This window comes from Phocoena phocoena, chromosome 16, assembly GCF_963924675.1.
Source record: "Phocoena phocoena chromosome 16, mPhoPho1.1, whole genome shotgun sequence".
NCBI classification, from domain to species: Eukaryota; Metazoa; Chordata; class Mammalia; order Artiodactyla; family Phocoenidae; genus Phocoena; species Phocoena phocoena.
The window spans coordinates 62,278,287-62,303,252 of record NC_089234.1 but is presented as its reverse complement, the minus strand read 5'-3'; the positions used below and the strand labels follow the sequence as shown (position 1 = coordinate 62,303,252).

Genomic DNA, 24,966 nt, shown 5'->3' with positions numbered 1-24,966 from the left:
TACATTATCCACACCTTCCCCGCCCTCACATTAGAAGCAACAATCCACTGAATTTAGTTCAGGCCTCTGCAAATACACCTCGGAATTACAATTTTCAGTTTTGAGGAAAATACCTTATCTTTCATTAAAGGAAAAATGAATGAAGATATCCTCCCACATGAAGACCATCTCCTATCCCTTCATCCTTTATTACAAGGGTAAAATATTGGTTAAGATCATGATAATCCAATTTCACACGTGGCATTAGGAAAATGGAATGCTATAAAAATAATCCTCATCACACTACTGGGGATGCTGAGGCTTTTATACCAGGTGCTTACTGACAAGTGATGCTGGCCCAAAAGAACAGCTCAACACAAAGTTCTTGGCTTAGAGTTTCCCCAGATTATTTCTGGACTGGAGAAAGGCAATTTCCTAACACCCCCCACCCCACCCCCAAAAATATGGAAAAGCTACAGATGTTAACCTTTAACATCAAAAATAAGTTGATAACCAATTAAAAAAAATAGAGCTCATGAAGAGTCCAATAAAGAAACCAAATTCTGCAAGTGGAAATTTTAAAGCCCAATGAATGAATCTTTCCTAGATTCAAACAAATGCTACAATATCAGACTTTTAAGTTCTCAACTCACAGAATTAAGAGCCCTTAAGCTGTTAACTTCATCCTGTGTGACTCTCCTATTCAGAAAAATTTCCCCTAGAATCTGCAAAAATGGCTGAGACACACCTGCAGTGTGTGACAACAAGGGATGTGTTCTCAAGTCTTTCATGAGGCAAAAGTCACTTTTATGACTAAAAATGAAAAAGGTGCTACACAGGGAAATGAAATTTCACAACTACATAAAAGTAAAGACTGGCTAAAATTTGTTAACTTTATGAGTAAAAATAATAACAATAACCCACTCTACAATTAACTCCTCCGCAGTGAACAATATGCTATGCATGCTGGGATGAGGAATGACGGTAGCCCGAGACTGTGGGAACTGGCCTTAACTGCACGGCCGGGGTTCTGCCCTTTCCTAGTGCTCTGTGCACAAGGTGGTGCCACCTACTACAAGGCAGTTAGTGAGAGGGGAGTCTCTCTCACCAGCCTGCTGTTCATTTGACTGAGCTCTGGCCTCCAACGTGTATCTGTGCATAATTTTATGAAGTATCTAAATGCCATTCACTAGTTAAAAAAAAAAAAGCAAACTCTGGACCAAGTAAATTGTGAACTCAAAAAGTTATTAGGAGGGTCACCAATTATACTAATAACACTTTCTTTAAAAAATAGAATCACTTTCTTTTGAAATCAACCACAGTGGTGAGACGTGTTTTTCTTTCCAGGTGCTCCATGATGGCACACAGCTCTACCTGGCAAATCCTGCCACTTCCAAGTCCCAGGGTGCTGACCTGCACCAGCACGTGGGGCAGCGTTACCTCCCAACAGTGTGGAGAAGAGCACATGTCACCACTGGGCGATGAGAGAGCTGACAGAGACTCTTGGCTTCTCAACGCCAGACATGGTTGGAGAGCTTTCCTTGTTCTATTAGAAAAGTTCATGAGGAAGCTGTGAATAGGATCAGTCCAGAGAAGTAAAACTCTTTTATTTTCACTGTCCAGACATCAGTCAATATACTGGGAGAGCCAACGGAAGCCCTCGCCATAGCCTTGCCTCTTGAGCACACTGCACATGAACACCTCCATGGGGCGGGCATTCAGCTCCTTCAGGGTCACATTCCCCTAGGGGAGGCAAAATCAAGAAAGGTCCATTAGCGTCTCCATGTGGAAAAGCTTGAAAGGGTGACAACAAAAATCACTTTCTCTTTCCCTCAAAAGCAAATCTGAGTAGGGATTAATTACAGAAACGTGGTCAAGGCCATTGGGGTTTGTGCTTTCAGGACAGATAAGCAGCCCAGTCCTATTACCAGGTTCTCCCTCTCATTGTGAAGAGCCTTTGCTTTGAACACACCAACATGCATCTGGAAAGCTATGGCAGCAAACCAAGAAAAAGGCCACTGGGACCCACAGAACCAGCAGGCTCTTTCATGGACAAAAGAAATCCAGGACTTCTTAGACATAAGGACATCCTCATTAACACAAGCATTCAGAAATATACACTAATGACAGGTTACATTAAGAAAATTAAAAATTCATGTGCCTGTAAGAGGGAAAACTTAATTAATTAAAGGAAGGATTTCTAGGAAGAACTAGATAACCAAGAAGAGGCAAGACTAAGGAGCCATGCAAAAAAGTCAGGAAGTTAAAGATCCCAGAAAAGGACATTTAAAAAAATTAAATATGCCAAAACCCCAAGCCCAAAAGACCAGGATTCCTGTAATTATAGCTGTTCTAGATTTTTCTCTCCCAAGCATACTTTTCTGCAACAGGGTTCTGCTTCCTACTGGAAACAGCATAACCTACTGACCTGGAAGACCTGGGTTCTATTCCTGATTTCATCACTGACTTGCTGTGTAGACCTGAGCCAGTAACTCTCAGAGTTTCCTCATCTTCAAAATAGAGGTAACAGTCCTACCTCTTTCAGCAAGGAGCACTGAGGATAACCCAGTGCTCTGATTTCAATGCTTGGAAAGTGATATAAATGATCACTCTTCATAATCTGAAATTTCCAGTGGAAAAAAATTTCTGGCTAAGGAGGGCTTTCAAAATTGATTTCTCAGAACTGGATTTGAAAGACAGTCAGAAAATTCTTAAAATGACAAGTTTGCTTTTTCTACCATTTTCTTCATCCTTATATACCCGAGGAAACTCTCATTAGAAAACAGTTAAAAAAAAGAACATGCTCCTGCCTTGAGAGAGTCTAAAATCACCTCTAGTTAAACAAATACTAAGCCCAGTTACTTTTGAAAGACAAGTAAAATCTAGATAGCACAACATGAATGTTTCACAAGCTGTGAATTTCCTTTATAATATGTCCCCTGAAGATTCTTCTCTTGCCTTTCCTGTGGTCTGTCCATAAAGCCCAAATATCTCACGCAGTTTTTCTTCACTGATTGCATCTGTTCTGTCAATTTTGTTACCCAAGATAAGGATTGGCACGTTGGATATTGTTTCATCAGTCATTAAAGCCTAAAGACAAGATAAAAAATGGGTTGAGTGAGGAATCTATAAAAGCCCACCAAATAATGAAAACAACTTTGACTTTCACTTGTCTATAAGGTATCAAATGTAAAGTGAAAATCTGACCATATTTATACCTGAGTGATTAACTAAAAGGTAATCTTGACATTATAGCCCCTAAAAATTACCTTGACATTAGTTAGAAATCCCCTAACAGCTTCAAAACAATTATAATGTAAAGCTGTGTCTATTTGCAAGGCAGCAAAACTGCCCAACCTTAACTCTGAGCTAAATCACTCAGCCACAAGCCATCCTCAGCTCTCCCCTGAGCACTGTCCTAGAAGAACAAAGCTCTGGCTACAGAGCCTCAAAGATGACTACCAGAGTCCCCAGATATACACTAGAAGTCCCATGTGCGCAAAGCACTATCTCCGACACTGAGAGGAAGACAAAAGGAAAGGTAAGGGGCTTCCCTGGTGGCACAGTAGTTGAGAATCTGCCTGCCGATGCAGGGGACACGGGTTCGAGCCCTGATCTGGGAAGATCCCACATGCCGCGGAGCAACTGGGTCTGTGAGCCACAACTACTGAGCCTGCGCATCTGGAGCCTGTGCTCCGCAACAAGAGAGGCCGAATAGTGAGAGGCCCGCGCACTGTGATGAAGAGTGGCCCCCGCTTGCCGCAACTAGAGAAAGCCCTCGCACAGAAATGAAGACCCAACACAGCCATAAATAAATAAATAAAATTTTAAAAAAAAAGGAAAGGTAAGACATATCCCTGGCTCAAGAAATCCTCACTCTATATTCATCTGTCAGCAAAGCAAGGCAAGTGGATGATTAAGTGTTGCAATGAATAGGAAGAGAATATTAAAAGATGTTCAGGAAAATAAAATGGCAATGTGGGCTTGAGGAAAGTCTTAGTGAAGATGTGGAAACTAAACTGGACTCTGAAGGAGGGGCAGCGTGTGGACAGGCAGAATCCAAAGAAGGAAGATATAAGCAATGGCTTTACGGCAGGAAAAGAATTCAGGAAGCCACATGGAGTATCACCTGGCTGGATTAAAGCATTTATGGTGACATGTGTTGACAGAGTAAATGGGTTGGGAAGGGATGACAAGCATTATAGTGCCAGTCTGAGAAGTCAGCTACAATAGATCCCAAAGACCCCAAATCCAGAAATTATTAGATAGAATCTATACTTTTAGTACAATGAATTTGCAAATAGTATCTACCTGTGGTGCTCAGGTAAGGGATGATGATCTAACCTAAGCTAGCAGCATGTAATGAATAGTGCAGCAGGCATTCTGGAGAAAAAAGTGAAGAGACTGATATCTAAATGATAAGACAGATAACACAGGAGTCGAAGCTGGCAGAGATTTCAAACCTGGGAATCTATTTCACTGACAGGAAAAGCTAGGAAAGAAGAGCAGAGTTGAAGAGAAACCTACTTTGAACATCTCAAGTTCCAGGAAATGTTATACAAAATCAGAGTAAGAATGTCATTCATTCATTAAATACTAACAAAGTGCGTATTATGTGCCCGAGGCTTTACTAGGTACAGGGGTTTCACAAAGAAATAAGACAAGGTCCCTACCATCTAAGTTCACAGTCCGATGGGAGAGACCTAAAAGAAAATCAGCAAAGACAACAGACACTGATAAGATGGAGAGTTTAACAGTCTGAGAGGTCAGAGAAGGCTTCCCAGAAGCAGTCATACCTGAACTCTGAAATCTCTTAAAAGGACATTTAGAAATTTACCAGCAAAATGGGGTAAGGGTCAGGTGAGAAAACCAGGCAGAGACAGTTCTGCATACGCAAGGGAAAACAAGTTGTTATCTATGTTTGGAATGTAGTTCAAGGTAGGCAATAGAGAGAAAAGCTGAAGAAATAAACGAGGAAAGATCATGAAAGATCTTATGTGCTAAGCAAAAGATCTGTGGATTTTATCACCAAAGTGGTAAGAGACCTATTCAAGAATATTAAGTAGGGCAAAAAGACAAGTCTGAGTAAGTTCCTTCCAGCATTAGTATATGGCAGGGTGGTGGTGGAATCTACAGTAATTCACTGCATGTCCACGTAGATGAGGGAAAATGAACAGTTCCATTCTGGGAAAACAGAAATGGTAGGTAGAGTTTCTAATAAGTAGCATTATGTATGAGGCTGGAGCACAAGAGAGGTTTAAACAAGAGAAATCCATCTGGGAGTCACTGGCATGTGGGTTGCAGATGAAGGAATGGGAGAAGCCTGGACCAGCCTGGGAAAGCACCAAGATTTAAGGGCTAAGCAGGGGAACAGGTGCTTGTGAAAGAGTCTGAGAAGTATCAGCCAGAGAGAAAGCACCAAAACCAAGAATGTAAAGGGGAATTTAGAGAGAGAGTGACCAGTGCCAAGGGGTCAAGTAAGGGAAGGACTGCCCTGTAGGCGATTCTCCATGAGACTAGAGCTTCAGATTCAACAAACACACTTAAACCTGAGAGGTTCAAATTGCCAGGAACAAAAATGCAGAGAGAGAGTTGTAAATCAAAGAGAAAGACTGAGGCACAGGGTAACACAGTAGGCATTACAAAGGCAACATTACAGAAATTATCAAGCCAAGAAAATGCAATGTTGAGAAAGGAAGAAACTTGAGGTGAGTCCTAGTTAGTATCAAACACTGCACGTGACTGAAACTGAAGACAGAACAGACTATTAAGGTCTGACAAGTCACTCAGTGCAAGAGTGGGCAGGCACAACCTGAGAACACAGATTCAAAAACGCAAAGAACACTAATATCTCCTTTAAGGTTTCACTATGCCAACACTTCATAAACAGTGAACATATGTGATATGTGAAAGGAAAAGACATTAATTATGCTGGGAAAACAGGCATTAACTGAGGAGTGTCCTGAGCAAACTGCACAAAGAGTCACCCTATGATAGATATAAGCAAAGTTAATTTACTCGTGTTCAAGCCAAGTTTCCTCAGAACATCGAAAAGCAATGTCTTAGATTTTAAAACAGTTTCTTCCTGTAACTAGGACTTTTACCAAATGTTAACTGGAATGATTAAGTATTAGCACTACTGAGCTGTATTTCTTAAACAGAGGCCAAGAAAGGAAAAAATATAAACATACATTAAGCTCAACTTTGGATTCCATGAGTCGAGGATGATCTGCACAGTCCACCAGAAAGACAATCCCATTAATTGCGGGGAGATAATTTTTCCAAACTCGACGGGCTAAAAGACAAAGTTTGCAGTTGCATCAATTTAAAAACGTATGTACTGAAAATGAATAACCTAATGGTCTATAAAGTAGACAAATCCTGGCCAGGTTTCAATAGCATTAGACTCTGTATAGATTCTCCAAACCCTAGCCAATATTAAGTCAGAACAGAGGATATAAACTGATGGTCCATGAACTGAATCTGATTTTTTAAAATCTGAAAATCAGGGTTTTCTGCCTGACTTTCTGAAAAAGTGCAACATCTGGCAATCCCATGCCTATCTATCCACATGCTGGATGGATAATAATCAGCTGGAACAGAGTGGTGGCTACCCCTTTAGATGAGGTCTCAGTTCTTCAGTCTGAAAAAGTTACTACAACTCCCTACTTACTCCCAATTTCACTCAAATGACCTACCTCACCCCTGGAGCCATTTTAGTTTGCAACCTCTGAGTTAAAATATCAGGATGCAAATTACTTTTCAATATAACTTTCGTCCCAAGAAACCAATGTGTTCCTAAGTAACCAATGTGTAAGTGTACTGACACATTCATCCACGCAGCCCATAGGGAGACTAGGCTTGACAGGTGGTTGAAGTTCCCAGGCCAATTACCTCAGTTTCCTTATTTAACCCAGTGTGCCCTATACATTTTATTTTTTTGTTTATGACATGAAATGATAATGGTCTGGGAAGTAATGCTTTAATTGTATTATAATTTTTAAGCCATTCATTTCTGGTCCTTTCAATGGGATGATTAAGAAAGCATCTCTAGGTGTCTAAAATCATCAAACATTTAACAATGGTTACCTCTGAAGAGTGGGACTGGGAAGGGGAGGTTGGGGAATTTCACTTTTACCTCCCATATTCGAATACTGATTGTATACTGAATTTGTGACACTGAGCCTGGACTACTTGCATAAGTTAAAATTTTTAAGTTATACTAAAAAAAAAAAAAAAAAAGGAAACCTCCAAATGTATAGCATTTTAGTAATTTGTGTAAAATGGTGGCTAGGTTATCATGAAAAAGTGTTTCTGTTAAGTAAATTTTCCTCAAACAAAACAAAACTATGTACAGATTTTTCTTGGCTAACAATGGGGTTATGTCCCGATAAATCGATCATAAATTGAAAATCTCATAAGTTGAAAATGCATTTAATATACCTACCAAACAGAGCTTAGCCCAGCCTACCTTAAAAGTGCTCAAAACACTTACATCAGCCTACAGTTGGGCAAAATCATCTAACACAAAACCAATTTTATAATGTGTTGAATCTCTCATGTAATTTATTGAACATTGTACTGAAAGTGGAAAAGAGAATGGTTGCATTGGTGCAGAATGGTTGTAAGTATGTCAGTTGTTTACCCTCAGGATCACATGGCTGACTGGGAACTGCCCAGCATGATGAGAGACTATGTATGGTACAATACCATACGTGGCTAGCCTGGGAAAAGATCAAAATTCAAAATCTGAAGTACAGTTTCTACTGAATACGTATCACTTTTGCATCACGATAAAGTCAAAAAATCTTAAGTCGAACCATCATTAAGTTGGGGACCATCTGTACAAAAATGCATTTCCCTTCTCTATCAAAACCTGAAAGCTAAATTTATCACACCAAATAATACACAATTCCCAGTTCAGGTGTCTAAAAACACCTACTCCTTCTGCATTCTCCAGATGGTCTCAGTTCAGCTTATAACCGTGTTATCTCTGAATTTAAATTTGTAAGCAGTTACAAATACTTTTGAAAGAAGGAGAAAAGAGATCATACACCCATCCCTACCCAAATGGAAATAATACAAGCTCATTAAAGAAAAAAAGGAAACAAGATAATCTATAATCCTCCATCAATACACAGCCACTGCTAATGTTTCTGTGTACTTTCTTTCAATCTTTCTTCTGTATAGGTATTTTATGTGATGGTGCTCATACTACATAAATGATTTTGTAGGATGTAAATAATAAATAAATAAAATAAATGTAATTATACGTTAATGAAATCACTGACTATAAAATTATTTGGATCTCTTCTCAGCCTTCTAGCTAAAATTATCTAACTTTACATTTACAATTACCAATATTCTACTTTTTTTAAACTACACTTTTAAAAAAACTGTATTAGATTCAACCTAATAACATAATGCTCCAAAAGGAGACATCTCAACTCAATTTAATAACAAATGAGTAAACCTGACGGAATCTCAATAGGTTCTTTCTTCTACCTTCCCAGAATATTTATTCCCACATCTTAAATGTTTTACTCCTAAGCCTAGAGTCTTGCCAAATGTAAAGTGGGCATTGATCGGATAAAGATGCCCCATTCTGCATATCTCCAAAACACCTGACAAGAACTGGGAACCAAATGGAGAGCAAGAAGGCAGGAGAAAATGTTCCACCAACGGCCCCAAATGGGGAGAGTATACAAAAAATCAATTCAGATCACGGTGGTCACAAATAGTCACTGTATTATTTTTGCAACTTTTGACAAATTTAAAATTACTTACAAATAACTTAATTTCCTACATACTTTAACTCCATTGAATAACAGATACAAGAAAGACATGATTAAATTCAATGTGATACTGTAATGGATCTTGCATAAGAGGAAAAATGCTATAAAGGAGATTATTAGAACAAATGACAAAAAAAGGGAATATACACTATACAGTAGACAAATAAAGCTTCCTGGGTCTGATAATTATTATGATTATATAAGGGAATATTCTTGTTATTAGGAAACATGTATTAAAGTATTTAAGGAGTAAAAGAACATGATGAACTCACAAAAGGGTCAAGAAAAATAAATATTAACATGTTTTACACAGAGAGGGAGACTAATAAATTTGGGCAAAAGTTATAAAGGAGGGGAGTCCTCTGTATTATTTATGCAACTTTTGGCAAGTTTGAAATTACTTAAAAATAAGTGAATAAACAACTTCATTAAGATCTCAAGCAATTTAAAAGGTATATATGACACACTGCTTTAAAAAAGGGGAACAAAATGAACCAGAAGTCAACCACCCTTCCACTGAATCATCTCTTACCTTGTTCATGCCCACCAAGATCAAAAGTTGTAAAAGTCATTCCAGCAATTGTCAGCTCTTCTGATGCTGAAAAATAAAGGAAGGAAATAAACTTCTCCATCCAACAAGGCCCAACTACCAGTATTCTAATCCAATACAAATGCAAAACCTAATGAAGCTTTCACTATGTAAAGAAAAGGATACAACGGTGAAAACACTCTTAAATAATTCTAAAAAACCAACAAGTCTCGTTTCCTCCAAGGTGTTTGCTGCTCCTTAGAAGTAGATATGGGAGATGTGTCCCATTGTAGGACTAGTCAGAACAGATAGTGACAAAGTTCCAGAGGTTTAGATTTATGGGTATTTGACCTGAGTGTATCCTATAAGGAATTTTTTTCAAGTAAGCTGTCTTTTGGGGCTTCAGTTAATAACAGAACTGAATCAACTTGGGATTCATCCTACAGCCCTGACACTGACCCTCAAATATCAAAAGGTCACTGGGTATTTTCAAACCTACTCGGATGTAATGTTGGAACATGTTGGCCCAATCTGTCATCTTTGAGCATGTGTAGAAGAGTGGTTTTGCCTGCATTGTCCAAACCCAAGAATACAAGTTTTCCAGATTTCTTGTAGAGTCCTAAAAAAGAAAAAACCAAATGTTAACATAATTTGCTCTCTACACACCAAAGCCTACTTGTATCAACATTTAAATGGTTACAGGAAATACACATAGTTTGAAACCTATGATATATTTCAAGGAAATGGCTTTACCTAGGAACTGGAGCACACTGCTGAAGCCATTGTAGAGCCACTCAAAGATGAAAGACATTATTAATGCTTACTACCTGTATAAAATAGGAAAGCAGCAAACATTAGCTTTCTGAATGCTAGTATATTTCTGGAGAAGTTAACTCTCATTCACTGGCCCTGATGCATGTTTACAGTCCCATGTTTTGGGGCATAAGAAAACAAAGGATTGTGCACTCTGGAGGGAAGTCTTTGGGGTCCTCAGATCTGCACAAACTTCTGGTTTTTTCTAAGTTACCAATCTATGATACTCAGAAGACTAGGAGTTAAAGATACTTTCCTCTTTTGCTGTGTGATTCACTCCTCCAGGCAGCTGCTCATTCGCATTCCCTAGATACACCACTGCTGTCTACCAGTTAGCAAAACTTCTAGGAAATCAGCCCCATCAATAATCTGGATCAAAATGTCACAATGATGCACTAAGTAGAAAATAAGAATAAAGGCATATTAACCTGAATGAAAAGCATATTAACCCATCCTTGCAAACTCTAAAAAACAAGGTCACCAAAATCCTACTGGCTGGCACAATTTGCACTGCTCCATTTACCAATGCTATCTCTTCTTAATATTTGTTTAACCCCTCATGATATGTATCTCAACTTAAAAAAAGATGATATCACTATAATGGAGAGCCATGAAGAGATAAGAGAATCCGATCATAATGTGAATAATCAACACCTACCTAACCCATTTTACAAATACGGACTTTTTAAAAATAAGAATACTCATTCAGGGCATAGAGGTAGGTTCCTAGCCAAGTACATACCTCAATACTGATATTAACACCACTTTTCCTACTGTTTCCCATAAGCCTAGACAAAACAGAAGATGACCCGAAGCTCCTAAAAGGTCTACATACACTGGGAAATAAGCAAGAGGACCTCTGAATGTTAAGAGGGTAGGATCTAGAGCTAATGGTGGGTGCTAAGGTTTCTCAGAGTCAGCATGTCCTGATCACACTGAACTTCTGCCTCAGTATCTCAGATTTGGTGCAGAAAAAAGGATGATCCCCCATTTTCACTCCTCTCCATCAGCAAGAACACGTGAACACAAGGTGGCCAACTGTTATCAAACAAATTTGCTGAAGTTTTGTTTTTAAAAAAAAGTAAACAGGGCTTCCCTGGTGGCGCAGTGGTTGAGAGTCCGCCTGCCGACGCAGGGGACGCGGGTTCGTGCCCCGGTCCGGGAGGATCCCACATGCGGCGAAGCAGCTGGGCCCGTGAGCCATGGCCACTGAGCCTGCGCGTCCGGAGCCTGTGCTCCACAACAGGAGAGGCCACAACAGTGAGAGGCCTGCGTACCACACACACACAAAAAACGTAAACAGAAGTTTACTGTAAAAGGGTTAGCCACAAAAACCCACCTATATTCTTCATTCAAAGAATGCTAGATGAAGAAGAAATTGAAAAATGGAGACAGTGTGTGTTAATTTTCTTTTTCATCCAATTACTGCGTTTTTTTAAAATCAGGCCTGTGGCCTGACATGTAAACTTTAGGGACGGCTTTAGTGCTTATCTTCTATGGCTCTTACCATAGAAGGGCCAAATGAAGCTTGGGAGTTTGGGTGGGGTGGAGACTGAAGGAAAAAGCTTTTATAGAAAGATCCTAGAATTTCCCCGGTGGTCCAGTGGTTAAGACTCCGTACTTCCACTGCAGGAGCACGGGTTCAATCCCTGTTCAGGGAAATTCTGCATGCCGTGCAGTGCGGCCAAAAAAAAAAAAAGGATACTAAATAAGGTTTTTTTCTCCTCTTCAGTAACATCAAAATATATTTTGGCAGAAAAACCAAATTTAGTATGTTAAATAATAGTTTTGTCTGGAAACCTTGTCTCTACTTTAAGAAGTCCAATGACTTAAATATACTTACAAAGTTCCTGTGCTTAAGTTTCTACTGCAGGTTAAGTAAAAGAACAATGTGCCTCTCCTCTGCAATCCCACCAAACCACTCATCCTTCCCTATTTTCTCCGTCTACCACTTGGAGAAGCAGGGCTCACCTTTAGAGAGCACCTCTCATTAAGGTCACTCCCAATGATTACGACTTTAAAACCCAACACTTATATATTCATTTATACTACACTGGTTTGCAGTCATTACTTTCTAGACAGTTTGTAAAGTTTTACTACATCATTTTAGAAGTATTCCCAACTAGATAAATTCTCCCAAGGTGACAAGGGGAACAGCCCATTTTAGGGAATTTTTCACGGTTAACTGAACTACTTTGACTTTCCAATTTATTTTCCCTTGACATCCCTGCTTTAAAAGTCCCATAATTCTTCCCTCCAAAATGATCTACGGAAAGTACTTGAAGAAATTCTTCAGGTGATGTTAAAAAATAATAAAACCCCTTACTGGACCCAAAGAGTTGCAGTGTATTGTTACCCAAAGTTAAGGAAATGTCTCTGATGGCTCCTCCATCCTTGAGATCTTAGGCTTTATACCCCCTCGTGAGTAGTTTTTCAGTTTATACAGTGCCTGCACATATATCTCATTTTAGCCTCACACCAACCCTATGAGGTAGGAATCCTTAGCCTCATTTAACAAGATGAGGATGCTGATGGTCCTAGATTAGCTAGCTTGACCAAGACTGCTCAGCTGAAAAAGTAACAATGCCAGGACTTAAACCCTCCTCTTTTAATGCCAAAGCCCAAGCTCTTCCTGTTAATATCACATAAAATTCCAATGCAAATCACAAAAATGCTTTAAAAAAACATAAAGCTTCCTTAAACCACCAACTACACAGATGATAACCTGCTGTTTTCTTCCTTACAACTCATCACAACTTCTGAACGATATATTAATAACTAGCATTTTATTCCTTTTCTATCCTTGATCCACTTTACCACCTTATGGCACCTTATGGCAAATTAGACTACAATCTAAGGGCTCTAACTACCAACAAAAGCACTGCCAACGTACCTAAAACTAACATTTGCAAATTTCAGGACTGACTGATTCAAATAAAAAGGAGGAGCACTAGACTGACAACCAACAAAAAATCTATGCATCACTTCTTATACATACTCATTACTTCTTATTCATGCTCAGAGCAACCTGAAGACACCGTTTCAGACAGATCTGGGGGTAGCAAGCCGCTGGTTTTTAGCTAAGAAACTCTGCTTGGCTGCAGAGTAAACGTCAAAGGGCAGCCCCACTGCAAAACTCTTTAAAGCCCCCTAAACAGATGCACCGCGGTAAAGGAGAAAAGACGAGAACAAGGGAGAATACTAACAGAGATTTTTTTCCATGCACTTAAGAGAGAGGGGGAAAAAGGGGGAAGTGAAAGAAGAAAACACGGGGTTCGACCGAGGACAGCAGCAGATGATAACACACAGCTGAAGTGGGGGTGGGGAGAGCCCTGGACTAGGAGCCAGGAGATCTGGTTCGAACGCTCACACTTGCTATCTGCGGGGCCTTGGGCAATTCACTGTGCCTCAACGAGCCTTAGTCCCCGAATCTGTAAAATAAAAAAAATTAAAAAAAAAGGATAATCATCAAGGACTTCAATCCACCCCACCGAGGGCTGAAGCTCATCCGAGACAGGGGATATGAAGCCGATTCGTAAACCGGAGCGCACGGTACCGACAGGAAAACTGTTATCCTGCCCAGCAGCTGCAAAACCCCCGAGCGGAATGCTGATGGACCCGATACCCGAGAGGCCGGCAGGGGACCGAGCAGACCCGGCCAAGCCGGCCCGTCCCCGCCCAGAACGAGTCCCACGGCCCCACAGAACCGCCTGCGTGTCACTTCCCCCCCCAAAATCCCGCCTGCGCCGGCCTCCGCCCCGACCCTCTCCGCCGGCCACCCCAGCCCCTCCGGCCCCGGCTCCCTCCTTCGCCGCGGTCCCCGACTCACGGCCTAAGGGGCTCCTCAGGCGGCGGCAGGCGGCTTGGACCCTCCCTCAGAGCACAGAGCCCAGAAGCACCCTGGACCGCCACCTACTCGCCGGATATACGTAACACCCCCTCCCCCGGGACTTCCGGGCGCGTGCTCGCCCCCGCCCCTTCGTAGCGTCACGTCGCTCTGACACCCGGTGCCGCCCTACCAGCGACTGGGACCGCGGAGGGGCGGGCCTCAGGCGAGACGAAGGCCCTCGGGGGCGGGCCCGACTTGGTCCCGCCTCCTCCCGTAGGGAGTGCAGGAACCGCGAGACGTGGCAGCGCCATGCCCCGGAGGATGGGGGCGTCATCCTGGAGTCACGCGGGGGACCTAGACGGCTTCAAATCCGACCGAGTGCGTTCCCAGACGCTGGGGGAAAATCAGAAGTGGCGACCGGCAGGTAAGGTAGGTTCTCGGAAGGAAGAGTTGACCTCAGAGCCCTCCACCTAATATGGATCCCAGCGAGCTTCTGCGTTAAATCGCAGTTCCCTGGGATAGCCTGTTTTCTAGAAGAACAGCTAATATTCATTGAGTACTTACGTTCGAGTGCACTGAGTACTTTGCAGGCCGCATTTCATTTGACCCTTTCATTACGGCCCTGTGAAGCAGATACTATTGTTATCCCCAGTTTACAAATGAGAACCGAAGTTCAGAATACTGTGGTAACCAAGCCCGAGTTCATACCCTAGGAAGTGGCAAATCACTTCCAAACCAAATCATTGGTTCCTTCACCTGCATTTTCTCATTTAATTCTGAGGACAGCCCTATGAGATTGGTATTATTACTCCGATTTTACAGATAAGAAAACTGAGTCAAAAGGAAAGATGAATGATGCTTTTGGATGGGAAGACTCTATCATAAAGATCTCAATTTTCTGTAAGTAAAATTACAAATTTAACCTGATTCCCATAAAAGAACTAATAGGATTAATTATTATGTGTGTGTTTTTATTACAGTTTGTTTCCTCTGACAGGTTACGAGACAAACACCCCGTTTACTTGAGTTTTAAAAGGGTATTTCCTTTGCCCCACTTGAATGACCAATAAAGACATAAGTCCAGTTGGCAAAGTGAAAGGGGAGTGTTATGTGTGTGTTTTTTAAACTACCCTGTTGTTCCTAAAATTCAAATGGAAAAATAAACAAGAATAGTCAGAAAACAGGCTCTGAAGAAGCAGAACAATGAGAGGGATCTAGCACTATCAGATATTAAAACATTATAGATCCTCAGTAATTAAAACAGTTTGGTACTAGTGCACAAAAAGGCACACAAACCAATGGAACGAAGTACAGATATAAACTCAAATACATGCAGAAATAAAATTAAAGTGGCACCTGGGTAGGGGGAGGGATAAACTGGGAGATTGGGATTGACATATACACACTACTATATATAAAATAGATAACTAATATGGACCTACTGTATAGCACAGGGAACTCTACTCAATACTCTGTAATGACCTATATGGGAATAGAATCTAAAAAAGACAGGATACATGTATATATATAACTGATTCACTTTGCTGTACAGCAGAAACTAACACAGCATTGTAAATCAACTATATTCCAATAAAAGTTAATTTTATTTATTTTTTTATTTTTTGCCCACGCTGCGTAGCATGTGGGATCTTAGTTCCCCAGCCAGGGATTGAAGCTGCGCCCCCTGCATCGGAAGCAACGAGTCTTAACCACTGGACCACTGGGGAAGTCCCCAAAAGTTAATTTTAAACAATAAAATTTTAAAAAGATAAAATGGCACCTGGCAACTCCAACAATACTCAGAGGGGGCTGGATAGGCAAGCTCACCACCTTCCCCCTCCTTTCATCTTGTGGGTCTTCTGCATTGAGTGTGAATCCTGCCCAGACACATTTGAAAGGGGTCAGGCTATGTTCTGAGGCCTCTCACCAGCTTTGACTAAACCAGGGGAACTATGTCCAGAGGGCTTGGAACCCCGGTGTGCACACCTGGAGGCACAAGTTGGCCCCGGTGCAAGTTAATGATGCAAGTTAATGCGTTGGACTACCGGGCCTTGTTAGAAGCCTGGCTGTAAGAGGCTTCCAAACCACAAGGATGACTTGGGGGACTCAGGAGGAGGGAGGGAGCACACAGGCAGATTCTCAGGAGAGGTGCAAATTTCATTTACCAGCTGGGAAGCCTTGGTCAAGTTGACAAATGCCCCAAACTACAGTGTACCCACCTCTAAAATGGGTAAAAGAGGCATTGTCATGCACGTAAGCAATTTTTTCAGAGTACGTTTTTAAGAAGTGTTTCAATTATGTGCTTAAAATAAATAAATAATAAAAGGGTTGGGACAGTTGGGTTGTCAAGAAAACCTAAAAGTTGAATTTATAAGTCACATGCCACATCAAGTAAGTTCCAAATGATTCAAAAATATATATATTTGAGGACTTCCCTGGTGGCGCAGTGGTTGAGAGTCTGCCTGCCAATGCAGGGGACATGGGTTCGAGCCCTGGTCTGGGAGGATCCCACGTGCCGCGGAGCGACTGGGCCCGTGAGCCAAAATTACTGAGCCTGCGCGTCTGGAGCCTGTGCTCCACAACAAGAGAGGCAGCGACAGTGAGAGGCCTGTGCACCGTGATGGAGAGTGGCCCCCACTTACCACAACTAGAGAAAGCCCTCGCACAGAAACGAAGACCAAACACAGCCATAAATAAATAAATAAATTAAAAAAAAAAAAAAAAAAAAAAAAAATATATATTTGAAAATGACACCATAAAAGTACTAGAAAAATTTTTAAAAAGCATGGATGAATTCCTTATAATCCTGGAATAGAGAAGGCCTTTCTGGCTATGATTGAAAATCCAGAAGCCATAAAAGAAAAGATTGATAAATTTAACCACAGAAAAATAAAAATATTTTATATGGCAAAACAGCAACAGTGATAGCACTGTAAACTCAAGGCAGATGACGAGAAAAAATATGTGTAATCACATCATAGGCAAGTGAAAAATTAACATGAAAAAGACTTGTTAAAAAAAATAGACAAGGAGAGAATCACAATTATCAGGAAAGGAAATACACGTGGCTTTTAATCATAATAAACTCATAATAGAAATATAATAAATACAGAAAATAACAAAAGTTAATAAATTTAAAACTCACTGAGATACCATTTTCACCCATCAGGTTGGCAAAAGTCGACCCGTTTATTGGTGGCGAGGCTGTTGTAGAGAGTAGTCAAGGAAGGCCCCACCAAGGTGCCATTTGGACAGGACCTGAAGGACATCTGGGGGTAACTTGTTCCAGGCTGACAGCACAGCATGTGCAGAGGCCTCAAGGAGGAGTGTTCATGGCAACTTCCAGGAGCAGCTGGGAGGCCAGTGTAGCCAGGCAGGGTGAAAAGGGAAGTAGTAGCAGGTGAGGTGAGAAAGGTGTGGGGTAGGTGGTTAAGAATTGGGAAGGTTCTGAGAGTTTACCTAATGAGTTAGCCAGGCACACTTCCATGGATACTGGCAAACATGAGACTCCTGGGGCAGAGACAAAGGATTTTATTACCTCAAAGCCTGAGCTTCATGTTTGTGTATTTTGCACTTGCCCCCCAACAAGTACTCTGGGGTGATGCAGAGCAGCCCAGGTGGATGCTGCACATAGAGTGGATTTGCATCACAGCTGAAGAACCCAGAGCTTAGGGAACCCCAGTCTTTCATAATGGACTGCAGGCAAACCTGGCTGACTTTTGACCCAGATGGAGACAGTATTACACTGGACAGCAGACAAAACTATCCCCTGCCTCAGATGGAGAGTCTCTTCCAAGGCTGTTCTTTATATAAACGTCCTTGAAAAGATAGTCGAAATAAAGGCCTCCAGTACCTCTGCTCCAAGAAGTGCAGAAATATAAGAGATTCATAGAGAATTGTCTCCCAACAGGGGCAAATCTGTAGAGCCTTGTAGGCCACTGTGAGGACTTTAGACTTTCTTGTGAGTGATCTGGAGATGGAGGGTTTGAGCAGAGGAGTTTTATGTAATTCTTCTCCCCACTCTATTCTTATTCCCCTATGCATGCTCAACATTAGGTTGACAGGCACTCAGAAACTGAAATGGAGACTGAAAAGCAACTGTGTTAGGGTTCTCCAGAGAAAGAGAACCAATAGGATACATAGATTTGTATAAGAGGAGATACATGAAGGAATTGGCTCACTCAGTGATGGAGGCCGAGAAGTCCGACGAGCTTCGATCTGCAAGCTAAAGAGCAAAAAAGTCGGTGGAATAGTTCAGTCTGACTCTGAAGGCCCGAGAATCAGAGGGCTGGTGGTGTTAGTCCTGGAGTCTGAAGGTCCTAGAGCAAGGAACTCTGATGTCCAAAGGCAGGAAGGTGGATGTCCCAGCTCAAGAAGAGAGAGAATTTGCCCTTTGTGTTTTTTTTGTTCCATTTGGGCCTTCAACGGATTGGATGATGCCCGTCGACGTTGGTGAGGGGCACATCTCTTTACTCAGTGTACTGAAGCAAATGCTAACCTCTTCCAGAAACACAAGACACACCCAGAAATAATGTTTCACCAGCTATCTGGGTGTTTTTTATTCCAGTCAAGTTGACCCATAAAATTAACCACCTACTGGAATTGTCAACATGGGGGCCATGGGCCTGGCCAGTGCCATTAGAAATGTGGCTGTGAAGGAGAGGAGAGACCAGGGAGCCGAAAGGGCATGCATGCTGAAAATTAATGATCCCTTGCTGCATTGAGCATGGTAAAAACTGGAACACCATCTGTGTTAATACATAAAAATTCATTCAATTCTTGAGAAGAATGTAAATGTTTAACCTTTTATCAGCTAGAGGATTTCATAAAATGTTGATTAGAAAAATCATTCTGAAAAGCAATCCATCTAAAATTTGAAGAGGTAAAAGTCTTAAGATTTCTAAATGTTTTCCCTTTGACATAATCTAGAGTGCAATTAGGAAAAAAACCTTAATTCTTCTTAAACTAATTGTATGTTTCCTAGTCTGTGCACTGTTGGTGGGAATGTAAAATGGTGCAGCCCCTACGGAAATCAATACGGGGGTTGCTCAAAAATAGGAAATAGAATTATCATATGATCCAGCAATTCTTCTGGGTATATAACCCACAGAATTGAAAACAGGGTCTCAAAGAGATATTTGTATACTGATGTTCACAGCAGCAATGTTCACAACAGCCAAGAGGTGGAAGCAACCCATGTGTCCATCAATGGATAAACAAAATGTGATATACACATACAATGGATATTACCCAGCCTTAAAAAGGAAGGAAATTCTGATACATGCTACAACATGAATGAGCTTGGGGGACATGCTAAGTGAAAGAAGCCAGTCACAAAAAGACAAATACTATATAATTCCACTTATACTAGGTACCTAGAGTTCTCAGCGTCCTAGAGACAGAAAGTAGAATGGTGCTTGCCATGGCCTGGGAGGGGGCGGAAATGGGGAATTGTTTAATGGTTATAAAGTTTCAGTTCTGCAAGATGAAAAGAATTTTGGAGATCTGTTGTACAGCATTGTGAATGTACTTAACACTACTAAACTATACAGTACTCTTACAAATGGTTAAGATGGTAAATTTATGTTATGTGTATTTTACGACAATTAAAAAAAAACAGGGGACTTCCCTGGCGGTCCAGTGGTTAAGAATCCGCCTTCCAATGTAGGGGACGTGGGTTCCATGCCTGGTCAGGGAACTAAGATCCCACGTGCTGCGGGGCAACTAAGCCCACGTGCCGCAACTACTGAGCCCGCACACCACAACAAAAGAGCCCGTGTGCCGCAACAAAGATCCGGAGTGTTGCAACTAAGACCTGATGCAGCCAAATAAATAAAAATAAATATTAAAAAAAAATTTTTTTTTAAAACAAAACAGTTTTTGGTTTCACTTGGCACCTCCAGCACCTTCATCTTTCTGTGCCTGGTGTATTTTGGCATTTCCATTTTCTGCAGGGTTATTCCCATCCTTGCTAACATCGACTTTTCCCCTTTTCTCTCTTTTTTAAAAAAGTATTTATTTATTTATTTATTTATTTGGGTGGGCCAGGTCTTAGTTGCAGCACGCAGGATCTTCATTGCCACGTGTGGGATCTTCATTGCGGCACGTGGGATCTTCAGTTGCAGCATGCATATGGGATCTAGTTTCCTGACCAGGGATCGAACCTGGACTCCCTGCATTGGGAGCGTGGAGTCTTAGCCACTGTGCCACCAGGGAAGTCCCTCCACTTTTCTGTTTGGGTCCCTGCTCTCCCTTCTTTACAGGGGTCTTTTCAGGCTTGGGCTCTGGCTTTGGAGGCACAGGTTTAGCTGCTACTCTTGTATCTATTCATATTATAGGGTTAACCCAGCATCCACAACATACTCCCTTAATATTAGTAGAATAATTAATAATAGTTCTTAATTTAAAAACATTGGTCGAGGTCCCCAAGAAGCATTAAGGATGCAACAAAATAAAGATTCTTTCCTTACATTGCAGAAATTCCAGCCCCCTCCATATGTGCAAAAAAGGAAAAGAAAAGAAGCCTGAATGTGGAAGCTTTACAAAATTTTTGACTACTTTGAATGTTGAATTAGAGTTCTCAGGGAAGTCCAAAAATACACATTTTAGTTTGTGGATACCCAATTATAGTCATATTTTGCTACATATTTATTTCCCTTTAGGAAGCAATGAAAGAATTTGTATTTTTTAGATTAATTCATTCAATATTTATGAAGTACATGCTATATGTGAGGACATATGGTAGGTGCTCAGAATACAGAGGGGAACAGAAGAGATAGGGTCCCTGCCCTCATGAGTCTTGCAGTCTAGTGGTACTTGGAAATCATCTCCTAGATTTTTAATGGCCCCACTGGAGGGCGCTCTAGCACCTCCAGAGAGCCCTGGACCCTGCTTTGGAAACCACTACACCACTTCGTACTCCCCTCCACTGCCTCCTGTAGGGCCACCCAGCAAATGCTTGTGGAACATGTTCAAATGGCATATCACACCATGACCATTCCAGTATTTATAGAGGAGTCATGCATTCAATAAATATGCTTGGATATTTCCTAATGAGAAGGGTATGGTGGGGAGGGGGAGATATTATCAAACAGCATTGCAGATCATCAGGATTCCTTGAATACTTCTGTACCCATTACGGAAATAAGATAATAGTCCTTTCCAGTTTTAAAAACTGTTGGTGCCTCTCGAGGGCCTCCTAAAGTCCAGGGTCTCCTTAGCAAGCCCTTTCATTATCTGATCCTTGCCTACCTTTCTTGCCTGGCCCCCTTCTATTCTCCAACTTGTAATCAGCATCCCAGCTACCTACAACACATTAGATTTCAGGAACATGTCTCATGGAGTCGATTAAGAATATGTGTTCAACAATACATCTGTATTATCTTTACACCAGTTTAAAAGAATTAGGTAGCATCTATAAATAATAACATGAAATTTCAAAATGTATATAACTGTGATCCCATACATACTTAAAAAATACTAAATTGTATATTTATATTCAGATAAATGTGTGTAAAAACATAGAGAAAAATCAAGAAAGAGTCATACCGAACTGATAGTGGTTAATCTCTAAGAAGGGAGTAGGATTGACAGCAAGCAAGGAGGACTTTATCTGTAATTTTTGAATTTTTAACATATTAAAATTTGTGTATCTTCTTTGGAGAAATGTCTATTTAAGTCTTCCACCCATTTTTTGATTGGGTTATTTGTTTTTTTTTATATTGAGCTTGTATATTTTGGAGATTAATCCTTTGTCAGTTGCTTCATTTGCGAATGTTTTCTCCTCATGCACTGTTGGTGGGAATGTAAATTGATACAGCCACTGTGGAAAACAGTATAGAGGTTCCTTAAAAAACTAAAAATAGAACTACCATATGACCCAGCAATCCCACTCGTGGGCATATACCCAGAGAAAACCATAATTCAAAAAGACACAAGCACCCCAATGTTCATAGCAGCATTATTTACAATAACCAGGACATGGAAGCAACCTAAATGTCCACCAACAGAGGAATCAATAAAGGTGTGGCACATATAACAATGGAACATTAGTCAGCCATAAAAAGGAACGAAATTGGGTCATTTGTAGAGACATGTATGGACCTAGAGAGTGTCATACAGAGTGAAGTAAGTCAGAAAGAGAAAAACAAATGTCGTATATTAACGCATATATGTGGAATCTAGAAAAATGGTATAGATGATCTTATTTGCAAAGCAAACAGAGAACAAATGTATGGATACCAAGGGGGAAGAGGGAATGGAAGGAATGGGAGATTAGGACTGACAAATGTACACTATTGATAGAGAACAAATGTATGGATACCAAGTGGGAAGAGGGAATGGAAGGAATTGGGAGATTAGGACTGACACATGTACACTACTGATACTATGTATAAAATAAATAACTAATGAGACCATACTGTATAGCACAGGGAACTCTACTTAATGCACTGTGGTGACCTAAATGGGAAGGAAATCTAAAAAAGAGGGGATATATATATATGTATAGCTGATTCATTTTGCTGTATGGTAGAAACTAATACAACATTGTAAAGCAATTATACTCCAAAAAATTTAATTTTAAAAATGTTGTGTAATTTTAAAAATAAATAAAATACATTAAATCAACAATACATTAAAAGGATCATACACCATGATCAAGTGGGATTTATCCCTGGGATGCAAGATGGTTCAACATCCACAAATCAGTCAGTGTGATGCACCACATTAACAAGTTACAGAATGAAAATCATACGATCGTCTCAATAGACGCAGAAAAAGCTTTTGACAAAATTCAACACCCATTTATGATAAAAATTCTCAACAAAGTCGGTATGCAGTGAACATAATAAAGGCCATATATGATAAACCTACGGCCAACATCTGTAGGTTTATCTGAACATAATAAAGGCCGTATATGATAAACCTACAGCCGACATTAAACTCACTGGTGAAAAGCTGAAAGCATAGACTCTAAGATGAGGGACAGGACAAGGATACCCATGAGATGAAGCACATAGAGCCTATAGCATAGGGCCTGACACTTAGGAAGTGTTCACAAATGGGAGCTATTATCATTTGCTGCTGTTGCTGTGACAGATGTTTGCTGGATTATCTCATGCTGATCATAACTACAACCCCATGAGAAATTTTTCCTGATCTCTGAAATTTACGACTAGAGCAGTGGTTTCAAACATAGGCGATGTTAGAATCACCTGGGGAACTGGTTAAAAATTAGATTCCACGGCTCAGTCCCTCCCAGTCCTTATTCTGTATCTAAAGTATATATATAATATATATATACATATAAGTATATATAATATATATCCACGTGTACATCCATATATAAGTATATATCATATATGTTACATGTGTGATATATATTACCTATATCATATATGTAACATATATGATATAATATAATATACACATATGTATACATATAGAGAGAGAGAGAGAGAGAAAGAGAAACCCCCTGCCACTAGCTGTGCTGAGCACTGTCCACTGGTGTCCTTCTCCTACTTCATTTGATTTTCTTTAAAAAAATTTAAAATTTTATACATGCTTTTAGAAAAACAATTCAAAGAGCATAGAAGCTTACGGGCTTCCCTGATGGCGCAGTGGTTAAGGATCCGCCTGCCACTGCAGAGGACATGGGTTCGAGCCCTGGTCCGGGAAGATCCCACATGCTGCGGAGCAACTAAGCCCCTGCACCACAACTACTGAGCCTGCGCTCTAGAGCCTGTGAGCCACAACCACTGACCCCTTTGCCACAACTACTGAAGCCCTCGCGCCTAGAGCCCATGCTTCACAACAATAAAGGCCACCGCAATGAGAAGCCTGGGCACTGCAGCGAAGAGTAGCCCGCGCTCACCTCAACTAGAGAAAGCCCGCACACAGCAACGAAGACCCAACATAGCCAAAAAGAAAAACAAATAAATAAATTAAAAAAAAAAAAGAAAAAGAGCATAGGAGCCTACAAAGTGGAAGGAAACTCCATGGGGCTGACCTCTTCCGCACGTAACTCATTCCCACTCCCTGAGATAACCATTGTTGGCTGTGGTTTATTTTTGTTTGTCCCCAGAAATTGTCTATACCCATACAAGCATATCCATCAATGTGTCTCTTTCCCCACAGTGCTCCCTTTGTAAAAACATAAATAGGATCATAGGATAGAGCGGGGATTGGCAAATGGTTTTGGTAAAGGGTCAAATAGTAAATATTTTTGACTTTGCAGGTCATGTGGTCTCTATCCCAACTACTAAATTCTGTCTTCATTGTAGCCGGAAGGCAGTCACAGCAATTCATAAATGAAAGGGTGTGACTGTGTTCCAATAAAGTGTTTTTACCAAACCTCTGGCAGGCTGGATTTGGCCCACAGGCCATAGCTGGCAGCTATAGAGTACTACAACTTTTTCTCTTTTCACTTAGGTATTTTGAACATCTTTTCCATATCAGCCCATGCAGTGGCTTCATTGACTGCTACATGTACGAATATTTAGCCATTCCTTAACTGGACTGCTAGATATTTTTCCGGGTTTTGCTATACTTAACAAAGCTGCCATAGGCTGTGTGCCCGGTTGACTATTCTTAGTCAACTAGAATGAAGACTTAGAGCAGAATTGCTGACTCAAAGTATAAAGACAAATTTAAAATTTTGATAGAGATTGCCAAATTGCTCTCAGGCTTTTTTTTTTTTTTTTTGCTCTCAGCCTTTTTAAAAAATTCAGATTGCCACATACCCTTGTGGTGTTCATTGCTTAATCTTATTTCTGGCGAATATTTTCTGTTAATTTAAAGGTTTTGTAATAACTAAGGGAAAGATCCCAAAGAGAGACAGAGGGAGCAATAAACTCTGTGGCAATCGACTCGAGTTAATAACTCTTCAATAAATACTTGCCATCATGAAGCAATTCGCACAGCACTCTTGTCAGTGTAAAGGCAAATTCCCTTTGGCCTAGACTCCCAGAAAGCAGTAAGGGCAGCTGTTCTAAATGTAAAGAACATTCTGTGCAGAAGCA

The 24,966-nt window shown here is 40.7% G+C and overlaps 1 protein-coding gene and 1 non-coding gene across 2 annotated transcripts; both read right to left on the bottom strand.

The window, feature by feature from the left end:
* Positions 1-1,556: 1,556 nt before the first annotated feature.
* On the bottom strand, positions 1,557-14,057 carry SAR1A (secretion associated Ras related GTPase 1A). Its single transcript, XM_065894133.1, has 7 exons — positions 13,946-14,057; positions 10,057-10,130; positions 9,803-9,922; positions 9,307-9,372; positions 6,171-6,274; positions 2,938-3,069; positions 1,557-1,722 (listed from the first exon to the last, which is right to left on the bottom strand). Exons 2-7 carry the CDS (start codon positions 10,112-10,114, stop codon positions 1,606-1,608), a joined length of 597 nt encoding a protein of 198 aa, XP_065750205.1. The 5' UTR covers positions 10,115-10,130; positions 13,946-14,057; the 3' UTR covers positions 1,557-1,605.
* Positions 14,058-14,924: 867 nt separating this feature from the next.
* Positions 14,925-15,051, bottom strand: LOC136136731 (small nucleolar RNA SNORA27). Its single transcript, XR_010656670.1, has one exon. It is a non-coding gene; the product is annotated as a small nucleolar RNA SNORA27 (small nucleolar RNA).
* Between the last annotated feature and the right edge of the window lie 9,915 nt (positions 15,052-24,966).